Genomic DNA, 17,113 nt, shown 5'->3' with positions numbered 1-17,113 from the left:
CGGGGGACAAAGTAGGGTTAGGGGGGAGACGATATTGATTGTGCTCAGTCATGAGATGAAATTACAATAATATCAGCTAGGATATTCAGGCGTCTGGCTGGGTTTGTTAGTTTGGCTGGTAGCTAACTCGTTTGACGTCTCGTGACTAGGCATCTTCCTCTTGTTTTCTACACAATGTACGGAGTATCCGGAGACAAACCCCTTTACTATTGCATTCATAGTACCAAGATAAACAAATTGGCCAGGCACCACCGACTAATACTTGTCAAATTATCACCGACCTTTCCCAACGCATTTGCTCTTCATCAAGAGGCTTGTCCGTTACTCAGCAGGTACTAATGAAGGTACTCACGGGGAACAAACTAAAACTGGGGGCGACCCCCACACCAGACTGTCCCGGCCCCACTACTTACCCCGATATACACTAGTGTGCATTCTCGAGGCCTGCCCACGTAACTTATGTACGTTGTACCCTCAGTCCTCACCCGCTACTGGTCCGCTCCATCCTGCTTCGTACCGCGAGTCCACTTCAAAGAGATGGGTACAAAGTACTCTGTGAATAGTAGTTACCTCAAGGACGCAGGCGTTTATTTACCGGGTCAGTTTGTATTCCACTCGTTTGCTCATTGGGAATCGCCCCGGTCACAGGTACATTGGCCGACGCCCTGACGTGTTTGTGCAACAATGAACCGGCCGAATAAAGCGGTTTTCAGCAAGCGGAGGACTTCCAGCGTCTGAACGACTGGAGAGGAGTGGAGTACCCGTCAGGTGAGGTCAGGCGGACCCCTGTTTCCCCAGTTTCCAAGTAGGCGAGTCGCACATTACGCATAGACCCCCCCCTTTCTCTGACAAACCAAACCATTGCAGTAATTATTGCACAAGGGGCCCCCATCCTCCTCTGTACAAACATTCCACCTTCCTTGGGGGTGTTTTCCCTTCGAACGAGACTATAAAACATCGCTGCCTCTCCTCCTTTGAATCTCGCCCAGCCCGCTTTTATCGGAATGCCCTCATCTCCGACCAAGAGTGACTTGATATCTATTGCCCGTGCCATCATTATTCGTACATAATCATCTTTCAGGCCACCTACCCATCAGTACTGCCACACTTCCCGCTTGGATAGTCCCGTCACGCCTCTTCTCATAATCATCCACCTCGTCGAGCGTGCGATCATGCTTTCTTACGATGCTCCCAGCCAAGGGCCGGTTTCCTCATCTGGCCTTTCATCTAGTATAAATGGAGCGCCTGCATCAAAGACCCAGGCTATCTCAGCCCAGGCCAACGGTTCTTCGGCTCCCAAGCATCATCACATCTGGCTCGTCACAGGACCGGCTGGATGCGGAAAGTCGACTGTCGCTGAACACTTGGCGCAATCACTAAACATGCCCTTCATCGAGGGTGACTCGGTAGGTGGATGGATCATTATTCCCGGGGAGTGTTCCTTCTTTTGTTTTCTCTTATTCTGTTCGACCTGGAACTCATCCTAACTTCCTTTGTGACATTAGTTTCACCCACAGTCGAATATCGAGAAGATGTCCAACGGCATCCCCCTGACCGATGCCGATCGCTGGGACTGGCTGACGATCCTCCGCGAAGAGTCCCGCAAACGGCTGGCCTCCGGCTCGGACGGCGTGGTCCTGACATGCTCGGCACTGAAACGCAAGTACCGCGACGTCATCCGGGTCGCCGGATACTACGACCACTCGCTGCTCATCCACTTCATTTTCCTTCACGCCCCCGAGACCGTCCTCCTAGAACGTGTGCAGGCGCGCAAGAACCACTACATGGGTGCCGACATGGTCTCGAGTCAATTCAGCATCCTGGAGCTTCCTCAACAGGACGAGAAGGACGTCATCACCATCGATGTTAGCCGATCGGTCGAAGCCGTCAAGCGGGACGCCTTGTCCCGAGTTACACACATGATGAAGGGGGATGAAGAGGACTAAGGTGGCCCGGGTCCCTTGGGAGCGCGCGATCATTTCCCCTCAAGTTTTTTTTTCTTCTTTTTTTCCCCTCCTTTTCTTCTCTTTTCCGTTCTGTCATTTATGGGAGTTGGTGGGCAAAAGGGCGAATGGGCATAGTGTGATATTGCACGATAGGGTACGGCAAGGCTCCGGATTTAAGGTCTTTTTTTTTTTTGGCCAGGCGTTATTCACGGGGACATCAGAGGCTTTTTTTTTATTACCCCCTTCTCCTTTTGTTCCGGATTTCGCTGGGGGGGGGGGGGTTTACCATCCTGTATTTGTTTTTCTTGTTTATTTTCTCCAGCGAGATTAAGCTATCAACGGCGAGGGCATCTCGCATCGGCATCTCATTGACAGCGCTTCTGGCTACGTTGGCGGTTCTGTGATATTTTTTTGTATTACCTCGGGAGGGGAGGGCGGGCAAGATGTGTCAGCCGGGAAGCGAAGGGAAGGGAGGGCTTTTCTTCCGCCACTATTTTGGGAAGAGAAGGATGAGGATATCCTAGAAGGAAGGCGGGGGGGGGCATAGAAACAAAGGACCGGTCCCTCGAGGTTCATGAACGATGTGCGCAAGGGAAGGACACAAATAGGTACACCGCCCTGCGGCCCGATGCGACCAGGCTACGGCTCCAGGGGTCTCTCCTAGGTAGTCAGCGACCAAACATGGTGAGGGGTCCGTCCCTTTTCTATCACTCTTCTTTGCATTGTCTAGACTCGAAACGCAAAAGAAGGACAGGGGGTCCGTCCTCAATTGCTTCGTGTTACCATTATCCACATCAAGTGCTACAAAGTGTTATATTGCTGTCCTCCTGTCTCAACGCTGTCAACCCGCATCGTTTTTCCGGCCTCATAATTCGTAGGTACTTATTTTTGCATTTCTCGTTCGGCAGAAAGAAGCACGACAAGCAGGCTCTTGACCCCTGGTAATTGGTGGCCTCAAAAAACCATTCTCGACCATTCCCACCCCATCCTCCCCCCGGTGTGACAAAATGGTTGTTGTTGTATGGAGTGTACATGCAACTTGGTGACGCTAGTGGAGACCGGTCAAGATTTAGGCGCCTAGGGTACCTTTAGGTAGGCCGGTCCAGATTTGGGGGTTGGAAAGAAGAAATAATAATAGGGAATAGTAATTATGTTATTTCCCCCTCTCTTCTGTTTTTATAGGCGTCTTCGTTGGCGACGTGTCAGTTTGAATGCTCAATTGTTCGGCGAATATGCCAAGACGGCGGTTTGGTCTTGTTTTTCATCTGATTATCTGCGTCCGATTATGGTCTTAGTCGAATGGGGCCGACTGTTGTGGAATCCGTTTGAAGACTCGGTGATCACGATCACGATGTCCCCGATGATCTTGCGGTACCTGGGCAAGGATTCTTCTTGTCAACACGAAACCCCCTGTCGCCTATCCCCGCGCCCAGCTTTTTACTCTTTTTTTCCTTCCCGTGCCGTTCTGCATTCGTCATTCGTCCTCCGCGTCCTTAACGACCAACCCGCCCGTTGCCTCCTTTCTTTGTCGGAACCTTAAGGCTCAAGCCTCATGTGCTGGCTTCTTGTCTTCTACACCTTGCAGCAACGAAATATGTACGTGTACTGCGTAAGTGGTAAAACTGCTCCGTACAGCCTACGGATACAGAAGCCTCGAAAAGCATACCCCAGGCGTTGGGTGATTACTGGCTCGGCCCACATCGGACGATCAGGGCGGGAAGCGAGCATGGCCAGCCCAATGCAACACCCCGCAAGCCCCTCTCTCAACTGTTCGTCTTTTAATTTATAGGACATGGATACAGGCTCGTGACTCGAGGTTCACAAGCCGAGACGCGAGATTTCTCGAGTTCCTTACAGATCAAGCTAGTTATCATTTCTCGGGAGCGGGAGCGGGGGTCTCTACCTTCGGTAAACATGTATTAGCCAAACCACATAAGCCATGTGTATTTATATATATCACCGAAGATGCATCACCATGACGTCAGGCTCCTCCACCACCCTCCTCACCACTTCGGCAGCTCTCGCCATGGTCGCTCCGTCCACGACCCGGTGGTCCGCGCTCCAGCTAAAGTTGGTGACGTGTTTCTTTACCACGGCCCCCGACTCGTCGAACGCCGGTACGGTGCGCATCCGTCCAATGCCCAAAATGGACACCTCTCGCTCCACGATAACCGGCGAAACGTAAGTGCCGCCGATGTTGCCAATATTGGACACCGTTACGGTCCCGCCCTGCATGTCCGCTGCGCTCAGGCGCCCCGCGTGCGCGAGCTTCTGGAGACGCGCGAGTTCCGCGGCGATGGATAGGATGTTGCGCGACCCGACATCCTTGATGACGGGCACTAGGAGGCCCGATGGAGTGTCCATCGCCACGCCGATGTTATGCTGGCTCCTCATCACGAGGGAAGGCTTGCCCCGCACGTCGCTGTTGGCGGGGTCGGCGTCAACCCGGGCGTTCAGGATGGGATACTGATAGAGCGCCATGGAGACGGCTTTGATGATGAATGGTAGGTACGACAGTTTCTCCACCTGCGGCGCATCCGGCGTCTGCGGCTGCTGGTTGGACTGAGACAGGACGCGATTGAGGCGGGTGCGGAGCTCGACCAAGCTGGAAAAGTCGACCTCGTCCGCATAGAGGAAGTGAGGGATAGTGAGAGAGCGAGTCATGCTCTTGAACATTTGCAGCTGCGTGTTGGTCAGCGGCACCCGGGTCTCCGTCTGCGCACCGGGTGTTGATGCTGGGGCCTGCCGGGACACGGGGGCTGCTTGCGGGGCCGGCGGGGGTGCCGGTGACGACGCATCCATATTGGCTGCGCCGAAATCCCTCTGTTTGACATATCTGTAGATATCCTCCTTTAGAACCCTCCCGTCCTTGCCCGTGCCGTCGATGTCGGCAATATCAACACTGAGCTCTTTGATCAGATGCCGCACGGCCGGTGTTGCCAGCATCGCACACTTGCCCTTGGGTTTCGAAGCCTCTACCGCCCCGGGAGACTGTTGGGGCATGTTTGTTATTTGCGACGGCGCTTCCGCCATTCCCTCCGCTCTTGTCATTTCGGCGTCCAACGCCGAAGATTGGGGAGATTCTTCCGAGCCCGAGGGCGGCGCACCAGAAAGAGCGCCTAGGTCTTCCTTTTTTGCGTCACCATCAATGTCAATATCAATGAACGCCTTGCCGACCTTGGCCATCTCGCCCGTCTCGTAGTACAATTTCTTGACGACGCCAGAGAAACGGCTCGTAATCTCGACGGAAGCCTTGTCGCTCTGCACCTCGCACAACGGGGAGAATTCCTCCACCCGCGCCCCGGGCTCGACGAACCATTGTATCACTTCGCACTCGACGATACCTGCGAGGGTGGAAATGGTTAGTTGACTCTTGAGTTGGAAATATCGCGGGATCGTGATTCTCTTTTGAGCATTTACCTTCGCCGATATCCGCTAGCACGACTGGCTTTACGACAAGAAGAGGCCGAGTATCGTGGAACCGCCTCGAAGGATACACCGCTGTTGCTGGCCCTGCGATGGGCGGACGGCTAAAGCATCTGGAGGCTTGCCTCAACGAGCGGGAACTTTGTCTCAAGAACATCTCAATGATCAATTGTCCTTCTCTTAAAGCTGCGTTCGTGATATTGACATGATAGGAAAAAAGACAGAAATTCTTGGAAATGTGCGAAGCGAAAGGGATAGTCCTTCGGTCGAGCAGTCGGCTCCTCGAGGAGACCATCAACTCGGCTATTCGCGGTGTTGTTCTGGTGTCTCGTCCCCGCTGATATGGCTGATGACATAATTGTGCCTTCCAACTACGGCTTAAGGATGCCCTGCTGGATTAAAACTGTGGGGGTTCGCTCGGCTTAACCCCACAAGTTTCGCAGCCATTGGGAATCCACGAACCCCAGGAACAGCTACTACACGTACGGTGCTCACTTGAACGCAATGTACTGCAAAGTACAACCTAATCAGAATCGCGACCTGCACGACAGTTCCCAAAATGCGCCTCCATGCTGTTCGTGCTAGACTTAATCGGTCATATATACGAGAAGATGGATTAATAAAGTACATATATACGAACCGTAGGGATGATCCACACTGTTGCCCCATGGGCACAATGTACAGACACCTGATACGGCATCTGATAATGTCCTTTGATAACAATGGTACGGTACGCCTTAGCAGATTGAGCCGGAAAGCCAAAATTTCGTGGATCCACCCCGTCGCATCCATCGGTCTTGGTCAGATCTACCGTTTACCAATTGGCAACCCGTTTCGCTATGAACACCTAGCCCGATCTACAGCCCGATCTATTCAATCATGTCGTTGAGGCTAGGGACCCAAAGCAGGAGGTTTGCCTGTTCTTTCTGCCAATGGCGACGCTTTATGAGCGTGTCGTCCCGGCGCCTGGCGGCCGAGAAGCAACCGCCAGCTGCCCCGGCCCCTCCTGAAGCCGCGTCCAAGGTGCCAAAAAGCCTCCCGCAGGAGATGCCCGCCGCTGCCATTCAAGCGCCGAGGTCGTACGGACGACGAGTCGACAAGTTTACCCCTGAAATCATCCCTCGCCCCATTGGCATGCAGAAACCGCCTCATCCTCACGACAATACGGGCATCGACCCCAGGACCCTCCAGCAAAGACGGGATGACTTTGTCAACTACGAGAAGCATCTCGCTCGCCGCAAGCAGCTGTACGATGCCTCCCTTGTTCCTCTCGTGTGCCGTTCCCGCTCCCAGCTAACGCCGTCTTTCCCCTTTGGAACAGAAAAGATCAAATCTCCCGCCCCTATTTCCGCGATTGGACAAACCTGCAATTCCATGAAGGCAAATCCTTCCTCGCCCCGCCACGGCCCTTCCGCTCCGACGTGTCTCTGTTCTTTCCCAACTTCGTGGGCGACACGCTTCTCAAGGGCGACAAGGGCAACTTCCGCGACACCACCAACGTCCTGCACGGCAAGACGTCCGTTGTCGCCATGTACAACGGCAAGTGGGCCGAAGACCAGGCCGGGACCTTCATCTCCAAGACGCACAACCCGGCCCTGCACGAGCTTATGGCTTCCAACCCAAACGCCCTGCAGACTGTTCAGCTCAACCTCGAGGATAACAGAGCCAAGGCGTGGCTGGTGCGACTGTTTGCGGGGAGCCTCAGACGCCAGGTTGGGGAGGAGAACTGGGGGAAGTACTTCATCGTCAAGTCCAAGATCTCGGATGAAATTCGTGAGTCGATCGGCTTGCTCAACAGCAAGGTGGGATACGTCTACCTCGTGGACCACCTGTGCAGGATACGATGGGCCGCCAGTGCCAATAGCCGGCCGGACGAGTGTGAGAGTCTGGTAAAAAGCGCGAAAATAGTGCTCGACGAGTACGAGAAGGATTTGAAGGACATTCGCGCATTAAATTCTCCGAATAAAGAGCGATCCCGAGGCTGAAACGGAGGCCAAATTATCTTCTGGCAAGCTATCAGGCAGCTGTCATCAGCCCGCAGATAAATTGGAGATAGATACCCGTGTAATATGCCTGTACATTAAAATCAGGGGGCAGCATACCCGATGCAGACACCCCGTCTTGCTTAATTAAAAACGATCTCCCAAACGCCCTCGCATCCATGCTGGTTTAGTTCCCTCGCTAGCCAAATACCATAGTGAGAAGAAAACCTTGCGTCATTCAATCCATAGCCGGTCCAAAGGGTAACAAAGAAGGTAAAGAGAGTCAATCGCTGTGCCACATTATAGAAACCACCAAAAGAGAAGGAAGCAAAAGGCAATGAACGTGCCCATGATAATGCCGTCCCGCCGCTTCTTGGCGGATATTCTTCCGATGATCGAGTTGATGCCCGGCACTTGGCTGGCAGCAAGGGTGATGCGGCGGTTGATGCTGGCGAGCGTCTCGCGCTGGAGGTTGAAGCTGTCCTGGACGGCGTATGCTTGGCTCAGCACGCTGTCGGCCATATTGTGGCTGTTGTCAATGCGCGCACGTTCGCCGAGCATGTAGTCCGCCTCGGCAGCCTCGGGGTTCTGCAGTTGCTGTTGGGATCGGTACTCATCGATGTCGGAGCGGACATTGGAGAGCAGGTTGGCGCGATCGCGAGCCTGGGAGAGGGCAGTGCGCAAGCGGGATAGGTCGCGCCTGTGTTCGGCGAGTTTCTCGCGGAGGAGGGAAAGGTTGTTTTGCTTGAGAGCGGAAGAGGTGAGAGTAGGGTCCGAATCGAGGAGACGACCTAGTTGGGTGATGACAGTCTCGCGCTGACAGGAATCACGGTTAGTCAAAGGATAGCTACAAAGGGAGCGCGAGCCACGCAAAGCGAACCTTGTCAAGAACTTCTTGCAGCTTAGCCTCGGTTGAACGTTCTTCCTCTGTCGGCTTGGGCGGGATGTTCGCTGCGGTCGAGAACTGGGAATATGTATGGAAGAGCGTCTCGGTCTGCCAGAGTGTCAGTCTCGAGAAATGTTGCTTTACGATATGCTGCGCCGACTAACTTGACTTTCTAAAGTGCGCGCTTGTTGTCGAAGCTGGGTCCAGCCCGAGTTCCCTGTGTTGCCAGCCATAACTATCGCCGGATAGATTCCGTGACTTGAGGTTTGGGTAAGATGATCGATGCTGCACTCTTACTTCCTTGCAAGCCTCGTCCAAAGAATGATGTCTGCCTGTGGACCGTGCACCGAGAGAGATATTGTACGTGGTACTTAGTATTACATAAACATCCCGTGTTCAGAGCAGAGACCGGATAATCATCGGCCGCCAAGTTTTCGCGGGTGCGAAAAAACCCGTCTCCACTTTTTCCAGATAGGAATCCCACAAGCCCTAGTTTTCGCCAAAACGTCTCGTAGTTTGGCTCCGTGACACTTTTTTCGACTTCACGAAGACGAGACTTCCGCCCAGCCCCCGTCAAACACCCAGCGATCAATCCGTTCTCTCCGGCCAAAATGGTGAGTTTCTCCCATTCCTGCTGTTACTGATGAAGTTCAATCGACGGACAATACCAAATCTCGAACACTTCCCCGCGCATGCCTCCGATTTCCAACATCCCCCGTTCCGATAACGTCCCTGCAATCGTCGATGTCACCCAAGGACTTGATCGAACGTCGTCGCTAACGATATGTACCAGTCGACACCCAAGGTTAAGGCCGTCCAGCTGTGGGGGAAGAACAAGGATGAGTTGACCAAGCAACTCGGCGAACTCAAGACCGAACTCGGCCAGCTTCGCATCCAGAAGATCACTTCGTCGGGCACCAAGCTTAACAGAATGTACGCACCACGAACACCGTCCCCACTACTGGCCGAATGATGATGGGAATGGGAAGGATGGAAATGGCTAGGGGAGGCCTTTTTCTTTGCTGACGGGTTATCGAATTTGGCAGCACCGACATCCGCAAGTCGATCGCCCGCGTTCTCACCGTGATCAACGCCAAGCAACGACATCAGCTCCGCCTGTTCTACAAGAACAAGAAGTACGCGCCTCTCGACCTCCGCCCGAAGCAGACCCGTGCCATCCGTCGCCGGTTGTCCAAGCACGATGCGGAGAGGGTCACAGAAAAGCAGCGCAAGCGGACCCAGCACTTCCCCCAGCGCAAGTACGCTGTCAAGGTAAGCGACGATCGTTTGAAGACTTGAAGAGTTTTGGGAGGGAAGACGATAGCGGGATTGCTGACTGAAAGCTATTTAGGCTGCTTGATTTGGACGCCTCTTTCGGTAACTAAGGAGCTGGGGAAGGCAAATGGACGGCGTACGTTTGGCAAATGGGTGGACTCCGATTTCTCGATGCATCGCATGGTTCAGAGGAAATGCTTTGTTATTCCAATTAACGCGCATAGGATTCTCGAGGGGTCTGGACTCAAAAAATACATTGTCTCGGGCCTCGCTGGTCTGGGACTGGTAGCAAAAGGTAGCTACCACCATCACATAGAGCCAATAAGACGCTCTGAATCACATTCAAACCCGGTGTTTGACCGGCCGAGTTTCGTGGACAATACTGCCCGAGTGCCCGTGATACCGGAAGTTGGGGGAGGTAGTGGCTCTGATGTAAGATCTTCTTGGAGACGACGGTCCGCTAGGTCCCAAACACTGAGGGGACTCAAACCCGTTGTCGCTGGTACAAGGCTGGTCACTGGAAACGAGTGCATCGTGCATGATCAAAGTTACTATGTCCTCTGGACCATAAAATCCGGAGAGTGAACCTACACACCCCCGGAAACTGCCTCGACATCCCGGGTGAGTCGAAACTGGCGCTTGACCTCAACCATTTGATGATCGGTAGGAATGAAGGCTGTCGATTTGTCAGGTTGGTCGCTTTCCACAATTGCTGAATTCTAGCTAGGTAGGCAAAGGAGTGAATCAGAGCGCCCTGCTCTCGTGCACAGTGGCCACCCTGCCATCCGCGAACACTTTGGACATGCTCGTGACCTAGCTATAAGAGCTGCCAAGTAAATGCAGGGACTCTGTGATAAGCGGCCCGTAAAGGGAGACCAGAAGACAAATACTATTCGTTTTACTGTTTCGTCCGCGCGAAGTTGAAGAGAAGCGATCCACGCAAGGCGGCTTTCGCATAATGTTTTTAGCTCAGAATGGTTGAGGAAGAAAGTGTTGTTGACGATGTAAAATTACCAAGTTCACCATGGGGAGACTCAACGGTAATACCGAGAAATGTATTTCGTGGCAGCCAAGGCATATGTCTAGCTTAAACGGTCTCTAACAATGCCTTCTCGATGGTTTGGTGTACCTTGTTTTTAAAGACTCCTATCCCAATTGCACTAGTTCCGTCAACCAGTCACCCAACGCCATGCTCAACGGGCGGGTAAAATATCAAAATGCCGACCGCTCGCCTCATCATGAATTGCCATCATAGGCTATGCTCTGATATACCATAGGACTCCGGGGTTTCCCATGAGCTAAATGTAAGTCTGCATGGTGATCGTGATGTGATCGATATGAAGTCTTTCAAACGAAACATCCCTTACAAGCCGCGTTTTGCCCATAGCAACATCGACGAGACCTGCAGCGGTAACATAGCCCGCTCTTGATCACTCATTTTGTCGTCGTGACTCCGAAGATGTCGGCGCATCTGGTCGGGCCTGTGAAAATCCTTGTCGCAGAGCGGGCACACGTGGTCTCCTCTAACCTTGTGCGTCTTCCGGTGCTTTGACAGATTGGACGACTCGCTAAAAGCCTTGTTGCATATCTCGCATTGAAGGGGTTTCTCGCCATTATGAGTGCGCATGTGCATAGCTGTGTAGTGTTAGGCGGCGAGGCCTTGCGCCATAGCGCTTAGAGTATAGGAGAGGAGGTTAGGAGGGGGGAGCTTACTAAGTGCACTCTGCTGCTTGAACTGTGCGTTGCATATCGAACAGGGCCACGGCGTCTCGCCTGTATGGATCCGAATATGCTGCTCCAGAGATTGCTTGGCTGAAAGCTTTACGCCGCAATAGGGACACTCAACAGGTTTATCTACTTTCCTTGTCAGCGAAGGAGGGGGGAAACGAGGGGAGAGAAAGAGAGAGGATGAGAAACGTGGTTTGAGGGGGGCGGCACTCACACCCAGTGTGGGTCTGTAGATGTCTCTCGAGCTTGCTCTTCTGGCCAAACTTGCCCTTGCCATGTGGCTTGTGTTTTCGGTTGCATTTTTCCCACAGGCAAGAGAAACCATCGCCATCCTTGTCGAGGGGCACTATATGAGCTTGTCGGCAATGTGCGTGGAGCGCGTCGTCCGTCGCGAAAGCCTTCCCGCATACGCCACCGTCTTCACCCCGTACCCACTTGCATATGGCCTGGCCCTCCAATGTGTGTACAGAATCATCCGTGGCTGGAGTATTCGACGAACGTTGGTTGACGTCCTCGCTCGTGTTGGTTGCTGACCCGGTCGAAGTAGACGACGATCTCCGCACTGGTTGTTCGGCTTGCTCCAAGCGGGGCATGTGAGTACTATGCTGATAGCCATTGCCTAGGCCAGAATTTCCGAAGTTGACATAATTTTGAGGGAAGGATTGCGGAAAGAAAGCTTGAAGGCAGTCGGCATTGTGGGCGTTTCGATGCTGCTCGTTGAAGTGGTTCACCCACTCCCAGGCAGACGGAAACACGTCACCACATGGGACGTTGTAGCCAGGGTTACTGATTGCCGGCTGACAGAAACTCTCCGCGTTTGACTGCGCGTGTGCGAACTGCGGCATGGGACACCGAAGGGACGCGCTGTAGCTGTTAAAAAGACACGGCTCTGCGCACTGGGAATGCGGCTGGTTCGGGTCGTGCTGCTGCCAGAGATGCTGGAAAGCCTCTACCTGCTGAAAATCCCCGGGCAGTGAAGTGGTCACCATCCCCGTTCCGACGGGCGCGGCGGTGTGCGATGTTGAGTTGGAAAAGGCCTGCCCGCCCGTCGCATGCTGGGCAGACAGTGGCGCACCGGAACCATGCCCGGGAGTCTCTCGAGAAGCGAACTGGCCAGGCCTCAGGGTGGATGATTGCGTGTTGTGCTGGACAGCGTTTTGCAGCTGTGGCTGGAGTGGCGCTTGATATCCCGGGTCGTTGTGGAGAGTGTTCAGGGCCACAGCAGCCTCTTGCAATTCAGGAGGGGGTAGCTCGTCTTCGTCTTCGTCTTCATCCTCGGGCACGCAATCGACACCACTGCAACGTGTATAGGGATCGCATTGATTTTCATCACATGGCGAAGAAGGGCAGTCGGTGTCGCTGCAGACCGGTCCCGGGGTGGAGCTGTCGCATCCACGGCACTCGGGACAATTGACTTTGCAATCCCAGCTTTCTCTGTCGGCGTCACACTGGCTGGTGAAAGCTTGCGGATTCGCGTTGGGGTCATCGTAGTAGAATGCCATGCAATTTGAGTTCCGCATGGAAACGTGGCCCGACTGGGAGGAATTCATCTGGTGATTGGAAGAAGGGAAAGAGGATGAGCCCTGATGGAGCTGGAAAGCTGAAGGAGGACCTGAATAGCCTTGGTGAGCCATGTCGTCATGAGAAAAATGGTCGTATTCTTGCATGTTGTCTCCTGGGCTGAGCGGACTACAATCCACGTTGAAGAAATCGGGTTCGAAATCGGAATTTGGAAATCCGTTGTGGTCATGAGATGGCGGCGCTGCAGATGACAGGGCACGCTGAGTTGAAGACATTAGACCGACTGAAAGAGAGTCGCAACGAAAGGAGGACGAGGATTATGAAGAGGCAATTTAGAAGACGGCCATGTAGGTTAACTGTGATGGACGAACAGTGAGGGTGGGTTGCAGAGCAGGAAGGAAGTGGGAGAAGGGGGCAGTCTATCGGGAGAAGCAAGACGGAAGGAAAGTGCCGTTCAGCCTCCGACCACACTCTCGCAGAGGGATTGCCAAAAACAGAACAGTGGGGAGAGTTATGAGAAGGGGAATGAGTGGTGATGGATTGATGGATTGATGGACGATGGAAGGGGAGATGCGCAGCCAACGTTCGATATTCACTGCCCCTCTATTCGCGCCCACCTGAGGCGAAGGGTCAGCAGGCATTCCGGAAAAGAAGACGGATGAGAATTGCCTACTGGTAATGGAAGGCGAGAGGGCGTTTTGCGCTCTGCGCTCTGCGCTTTCCAACGTGCGTCGTCGGGTCAGCACTTGCAACTGTAACTGCAAAAAATAGAGGCTGGACCGGTGATGCTGAGGACCCGGATGGCCAGGTCAAAGGCGGGGCGGAAGTCTCTCAATGGACCCTTGTTGGTTATGCCCTAGAGTACCTATTCGTAGGTACCTTACCTTAGGTGTGACCTGTCGTGATCGTAAGTCTTCGGTACTCGGCGTTAGATGATGTTTCCTTGATGGAGTATGTAAGCACGAGCCGAGTTTATGTACTAGTACCTATGACCATTCGTCATGTTTCTGTCCACGCGATTTAGGGTCGTCTCTGGACGAGTCGAAGGACTCTGCCAATGAGAGCGAGGGAAGTACGAAATACGCCGTACATCGTAGAATCTGATTCTCGAGAGGAGTCGATATTACTCTAATTACCTGAAAGGTACCTAGGGCATAGTGAGAGGGAATATAATATTCACCGCCACAAAATTCCCGAAATACGAAGGCTACGACTTCTGGCTAGGATGATTTTTTTTTGACCGAGCTGTCCTAAGGTGGCTAGGTACCTTAGTTAGCCAGTACGGGGTGTGAAGTCTTCTTCGAAACATACCTAATAAGGTACCTACGATTTGTCTACCTATGTTGACTTCCTTTCGTGTGTGGTAATAGTGGGTCGCGTCGTCGTGGGTCGTATGCTGTCTATTCGAACTTGTACTCCGTACCGCATGGGCTTAAATTGAAACTGGGAACACGCGGCCTTCGTCTGTGGGAAATACAACTTACGATACACCATCACGTATTTCTGAAGAAGTTTCGTATCATGGCACGTCCGAAAGTGGGCGACTCGGTGCGACGATATATCGTACTGATCGTCATTTTTGGCCGACATACTCGAGGCTTCCATACCAGAATCTGCCTAGTAGGATACCTATCCAAGGGGGGGAGAGAGGACCAATAAAAGCGCTACCAAGGGAATTGATATGGGACTAACTCGGATAACCCAGCGCTGCGTTGATCCTTCTGCTTACACTTTGGCCGGCATAGAGCGATATCGAGCAATATTTGACTGCGAATACTTGTGCCTAATCTAACACGCGAGAAACGAACACCGTATTTATTAGTAGTCTGTTAATAACAATACGAGTGTAGTTCATATAAGTACCCATATCGTTGAGGAAACCAATGGTCGTCTTCGGTGATTACTTATTTGTGCAAAACAGAATCCGTTATAACCCCTGCGCACTGCTCGACTTTTCCCTAAACGTTGCCCTTGGTACGTCCTGGATGAACCATGTGGCGGGCGCACCGACTTTGGCAGTCGTTCGTCGAAGATATCGACGGCTGTTGTCTTTTGGAAGGGTAAAATGCCATCCCAGGGATGGCTAATACTGAGTTACGTAGTTCTTACTCTGGGATGTGCGGAAGCATGACAGGATGGACAAGGTATCTACCTACCTACCTTAGGTGTACGAATACCTTCGTGCCGTACCCTGAGCCTCGGGTATACCGTATATTAATTACGGTACCTTCTGAACTCTACCTTAATATGCGCCGCGCCATTACACAGTGTATCAACTCGGACTCTAGCCGCATTACAAGCCACTATCCGCACCAATGCCCAATGGAAAGAAGCGAAACATGAGGGGGCCCCTTCAAGTTGTGGCGTGGACGCCGCCACCCCCACTAACCCAATTCCAAGGTTTGTTGAGCAAGTGGCCTGAGCTTGCCGGCCTCTGCCCCTCCTTTCCTCACTACCCCTCCTTTATCGGACCTGAGGTCATAATTGAGGCGTTGGGGGGTTTTTCTTTATAGATTTTTTTTTAACCTCGCTTCTTTAGCGAACCCATCCCGACGATCAGATCCCCAGTTCTACCCACCCGATATTTACACATAACCTTTCGGAGGAGTGCAATCATGCCGAGTCGGAAGATCGCCATTGTCTCTGTCTATGACAAGACGGGACTGTTAGACCTGGCCAAAGGTCTCAACCAGCAGAATGTGCGCATTCTCGCCTCGGGCGGCACGGCCAAGCTGATCCGCGAGTCTGGGTTTCCCGTTGAGTAAGCCCCTTCTCTGATAGTGCACGAATTAAGGAAAGCCGGGGGGGTGGGGGACGGGGCGGGCTAACAAAAGTTCAGGGATGTTTCCGCCATCACCAATGCGCCCGAGATGTTGGCCGGCCGCGTCAAGACGCTGCATCCAGCTGTGCACGCCGGTATTTTGGCCCGCGACCTCGCCTCGGACGAGAAGGATCTGGCGGAACAGAACATTAACAAGGTTGACTATGTTATCTGCAACCTGTATCCCTTCAAGGATACTGTCGCCAAGGTCAATGTCACCATCCCCGAGGCCGTGGAGGAAATCGACATTGGCGGCGTGACCCTCATCCGGGCGGCAGCGAAGAACCACAGCCGGGTCACCATTCTGAGTGACCCCAACGACTACGCCGAGTTCCTCAAAGAGCTGGATGCGGGAGAAATCACCGAAGCCAGCCGCAAGCGGTACGCCCTCAAGGCGTTCGAACACACGGCTGATTACGACACTGCCATCTCCGATTTCTTCCGGAAGAGGTATGCTGGCGAGGGCAAGCAGTATATAGGCCTTCGGTACGGTGCCAACCCGCACCAGAAGCCTGCTGCTGCTTTCGTGAGCGGCGGCGACCTGCCTTTCAAGGTGCTCTGTGGATCCCCCGGCTACATCAACCTTCTGGATGCCCTCAACGCTTGGCCGTTGGTCAGGGAGCTGAAGCGAGCTCTGGGGTTGCCCGCCGCAGCAAGCTTCAAGCACGTCTCGCCTGCCGGGGCGGCCATCGGTATCCCCTTGACCGATGAGGAGAAAAAAGTGTACTTCGTGAACGACATCGAGGGGATCGACTCCTCTCCCCTGGCGCAAGCCTACGCCAGGGCGCGTGGGGCGGACCGCATGAGCAGCTTCGGAGACATGATCGCCCTGAGCGACAAGGTGGACGTGCCGACTGCCAGCATCATCTCCAAGGAGGTCTCGGACGGCGTCATCGCGCCCAGCTATGAGCCGGCCGCCTTGGAAATCCTCAAGAAGAAGAAGGGAGGCAAGTATCTCGTCCTGCAAATCGAACCGTACTGGGATCCCAGCAAGGTGGAGACGAGGTCGGTGTATGGCATCACTCTCCAGCAGCACCGGAACGATGCCAGGATAGCGCCCGACATTTTCGAGACGGTCATTACGCCGAAGGATGCAGGTCCGCTCCCGGTGGATGCCTTGCGGGACTTGACCGTGGCCACGCTGGCCGTCAAGTACACGCAGAGCAACTCCGTCTGCTATGCCAGCAGGGGTCAGGTAATCGGATTAGGCGCGGGTCAGCAGTCGAGGATCCACTGCACACGCCTTGCGGGCGACAAGGCCGACAACTGGTGGCTGCGGTTCCACCCCCGCGTCCTGGGCATCAAGTGGAAGAAGGGCACGAAGAGGCCCGACAAGAGCAACGCGATCGATCTCCTCGTCAGCGGCGAGCTACCCAAGTTTGGGCCGGAGCGTGAGGCATTCGAGGCCGTCTTCGAGGAAGTTCCCCAGGCTTTCTCGGAAGAAGAGCGGAGCGAGTGGCTCGGCAAGCTGGACAATGTGGCGGTATCGAGCGACGCTTTCGTAAGTGACTGACCACTTTGGCCTTGG

The 17,113-nt window shown here is 53.7% G+C and overlaps 8 protein-coding genes across 8 annotated transcripts in view; 4 read left to right on the top strand and 4 right to left on the bottom strand.

Annotated features, from left to right (window-relative positions):
- Nucleotides 1-928: 928 nt before the first annotated feature.
- On the top strand, nucleotides 929-2,173 carry SODALDRAFT_297489 (thermoresistant gluconokinase). The gene is made up of 2 exons (XM_028608824.1): nucleotides 929-1,406; nucleotides 1,506-2,173. Exons 1-2 carry the CDS (start codon nucleotides 1,173-1,175, stop codon nucleotides 1,944-1,946), a joined length of 675 nt encoding a protein of 224 aa, XP_028465160.1. The 5' UTR covers nucleotides 929-1,172; the 3' UTR covers nucleotides 1,947-2,173.
- A 1,638-nt stretch (nucleotides 2,174-3,811) lies between these two features.
- On the bottom strand, nucleotides 3,812-5,578 carry SODALDRAFT_334444 (hypothetical protein). The gene is made up of 2 exons (XM_028612212.1): nucleotides 5,367-5,578; nucleotides 3,812-5,290 (listed from the first exon to the last, which is right to left on the bottom strand). Exons 1-2 carry the CDS (start codon nucleotides 5,527-5,529, stop codon nucleotides 3,903-3,905), a joined length of 1,551 nt encoding a protein of 516 aa, XP_028465159.1. The 5' UTR covers nucleotides 5,530-5,578; the 3' UTR covers nucleotides 3,812-3,902.
- An 841-nt stretch (nucleotides 5,579-6,419) lies between these two features.
- Nucleotides 6,420-7,357, top strand: SODALDRAFT_279766 (hypothetical protein; the record flags this gene model as incomplete). The annotated part of the gene is made up of 2 exons (XM_028608187.1): nucleotides 6,420-6,619; nucleotides 6,694-7,357. The coding sequence occupies 2 exons, from the start codon at nucleotides 6,420-6,422 to the stop codon at nucleotides 7,355-7,357; spliced, it is 864 nt and encodes a 287-aa protein (XP_028465158.1).
- Nucleotides 7,310-8,549, bottom strand: SODALDRAFT_379820 (vesicle transport V-SNARE protein). The gene is made up of 3 exons (XM_028615070.1): nucleotides 8,405-8,549; nucleotides 8,235-8,348; nucleotides 7,310-8,170 (listed from the first exon to the last, which is right to left on the bottom strand). Exons 1-3 carry the CDS (start codon nucleotides 8,471-8,473, stop codon nucleotides 7,655-7,657), a joined length of 699 nt encoding a protein of 232 aa, XP_028465157.1. The 5' UTR covers nucleotides 8,474-8,549; the 3' UTR covers nucleotides 7,310-7,654.
- Nucleotides 8,550-8,786: 237 nt separating this feature from the next.
- On the top strand, nucleotides 8,787-9,672 carry SODALDRAFT_297478 (60S ribosomal protein L35). Its single transcript, XM_028608823.1, has 2 exons — nucleotides 8,787-9,173; nucleotides 9,287-9,672. Exons 1-2 carry the CDS (start codon nucleotides 9,025-9,027, stop codon nucleotides 9,537-9,539), a joined length of 402 nt encoding a protein of 133 aa, XP_028465156.1. The 5' UTR covers nucleotides 8,787-9,024; the 3' UTR covers nucleotides 9,540-9,672.
- An 884-nt stretch (nucleotides 9,673-10,556) lies between these two features.
- SODALDRAFT_334439 (hypothetical protein) lies at nucleotides 10,557-13,501 on the bottom strand. The gene is made up of 4 exons (XM_028612211.1): nucleotides 13,438-13,501; nucleotides 11,458-13,381; nucleotides 11,229-11,369; nucleotides 10,557-11,150 (listed from the first exon to the last, which is right to left on the bottom strand). Exons 2-4 carry the CDS (start codon nucleotides 13,037-13,039, stop codon nucleotides 10,879-10,881), a joined length of 1,995 nt encoding a protein of 664 aa, XP_028465155.1. The 5' UTR covers nucleotides 13,040-13,381; nucleotides 13,438-13,501; the 3' UTR covers nucleotides 10,557-10,878.
- On the bottom strand, nucleotides 13,089-13,501 carry SODALDRAFT_194805 (hypothetical protein). The gene has a single exon (XM_028607158.1). It carries the CDS (start codon nucleotides 13,403-13,405, stop codon nucleotides 13,184-13,186), a length of 222 nt encoding a protein of 73 aa, XP_028465154.1. The 5' UTR covers nucleotides 13,406-13,501; the 3' UTR covers nucleotides 13,089-13,183.
- A 1,768-nt stretch (nucleotides 13,502-15,269) lies between these two features.
- SODALDRAFT_334438 (phosphoribosylaminoimidazolecarboxamide formyltransferase/IMP cyclohydrolase) overlaps nucleotides 15,270-17,113 on the top strand; it is a 2,481-nt gene continuing 637 nt past the window's right edge. The window contains exons 1-2 of the mRNA XM_028612210.1: nucleotides 15,270-15,525; nucleotides 15,604-17,086. Coding sequence (XP_028465153.1) covers nucleotides 15,380-15,525; nucleotides 15,604-17,086 — 1,629 coding nt within the window. The 5' untranslated portion in view covers nucleotides 15,270-15,379. The remainder of the gene's footprint in view (nucleotides 15,526-15,603; nucleotides 17,087-17,113) is intronic.

The sequence above is a fragment of the Sodiomyces alkalinus genome, assembly GCF_003711515.1.
Source record: "Sodiomyces alkalinus F11 unplaced genomic scaffold SODALscaffold_7, whole genome shotgun sequence".
Taxonomy (NCBI): domain Eukaryota; kingdom Fungi; phylum Ascomycota; class Sordariomycetes; order Glomerellales; family Plectosphaerellaceae; genus Sodiomyces; species Sodiomyces alkalinus.
Note: the sequence above shows the minus strand (reverse complement) of the source record. Positions and strands in the feature narration are given on the sequence as shown.

Excerpts from the sequence above, each read along its gene's own strand:
- SODALDRAFT_297489 (XM_028608824.1), top strand. The coding sequence starts at position 1,173 with ATGCTTTCTTACGATGCTCCCAGCCAAGGGCCGGTTTCCTCATCTGGC. Across the intron at positions 1,407-1,505 it reads CCTTCATCGAGGGTGACTCG|TTTCACCCACAGTCGAATAT; the intron begins GTAGGTGGATGG and ends TTGTGACATTAG.
- SODALDRAFT_334444 (XM_028612212.1), bottom strand. The coding sequence starts at position 5,529 with ATGTTCTTGAGACAAAGTTCCCGCTCGTTGAGGCAAGCCTCCAGATGC. Across the intron at positions 5,291-5,366 it reads GCTAGCGGATATCGGCGAAG|GTATCGTCGAGTGCGAAGTG; the intron begins GTAAATGCTCAA and ends CCACCCTCGCAG.
- SODALDRAFT_379820 (XM_028615070.1), bottom strand. The coding sequence starts at position 8,473 with ATGGCTGGCAACACAGGGAACTCGGGCTGGACCCAGCTTCGACAACAA. Across the intron at positions 8,349-8,404 it reads CGCGCACTTTAGAAAGTCAA|ACCGAGACGCTCTTCCATAC; the intron begins GTTAGTCGGCGC and ends ACACTCTGGCAG. Across the intron at positions 8,171-8,234 it reads TGCAAGAAGTTCTTGACAAG|CGCGAGACTGTCATCACCCA; the intron begins GTTCGCTTTGCG and ends GATTCCTGTCAG.
- SODALDRAFT_297478 (XM_028608823.1), top strand. The coding sequence starts at position 9,025 with ATGTACCAGTCGACACCCAAGGTTAAGGCCGTCCAGCTGTGGGGGAAG. Across the intron at positions 9,174-9,286 it reads GGCACCAAGCTTAACAGAAT|CACCGACATCCGCAAGTCGA; the intron begins GTACGCACCACG and ends CGAATTTGGCAG.
- SODALDRAFT_334439 (XM_028612211.1), bottom strand. The coding sequence starts at position 13,039 with ATGTCTTCAACTCAGCGTGCCCTGTCATCTGCAGCGCCGCCATCTCAT. Across the intron at positions 11,370-11,457 it reads TCTACAGACCCACACTGGGT|ATAAACCTGTTGAGTGTCCC; the intron begins GTGAGTGCCGCC and ends CAAGGAAAGTAG. Across the intron at positions 11,151-11,228 it reads CAAGCAGCAGAGTGCACTTA|CTATGCACATGCGCACTCAT; the intron begins GTAAGCTCCCCC and ends AACACTACACAG.
- SODALDRAFT_194805 (XM_028607158.1), bottom strand. The coding sequence starts at position 13,405 with ATGCCTGCTGACCCTTCGCCTCAGGTGGGCGCGAATAGAGGGGCAGTG.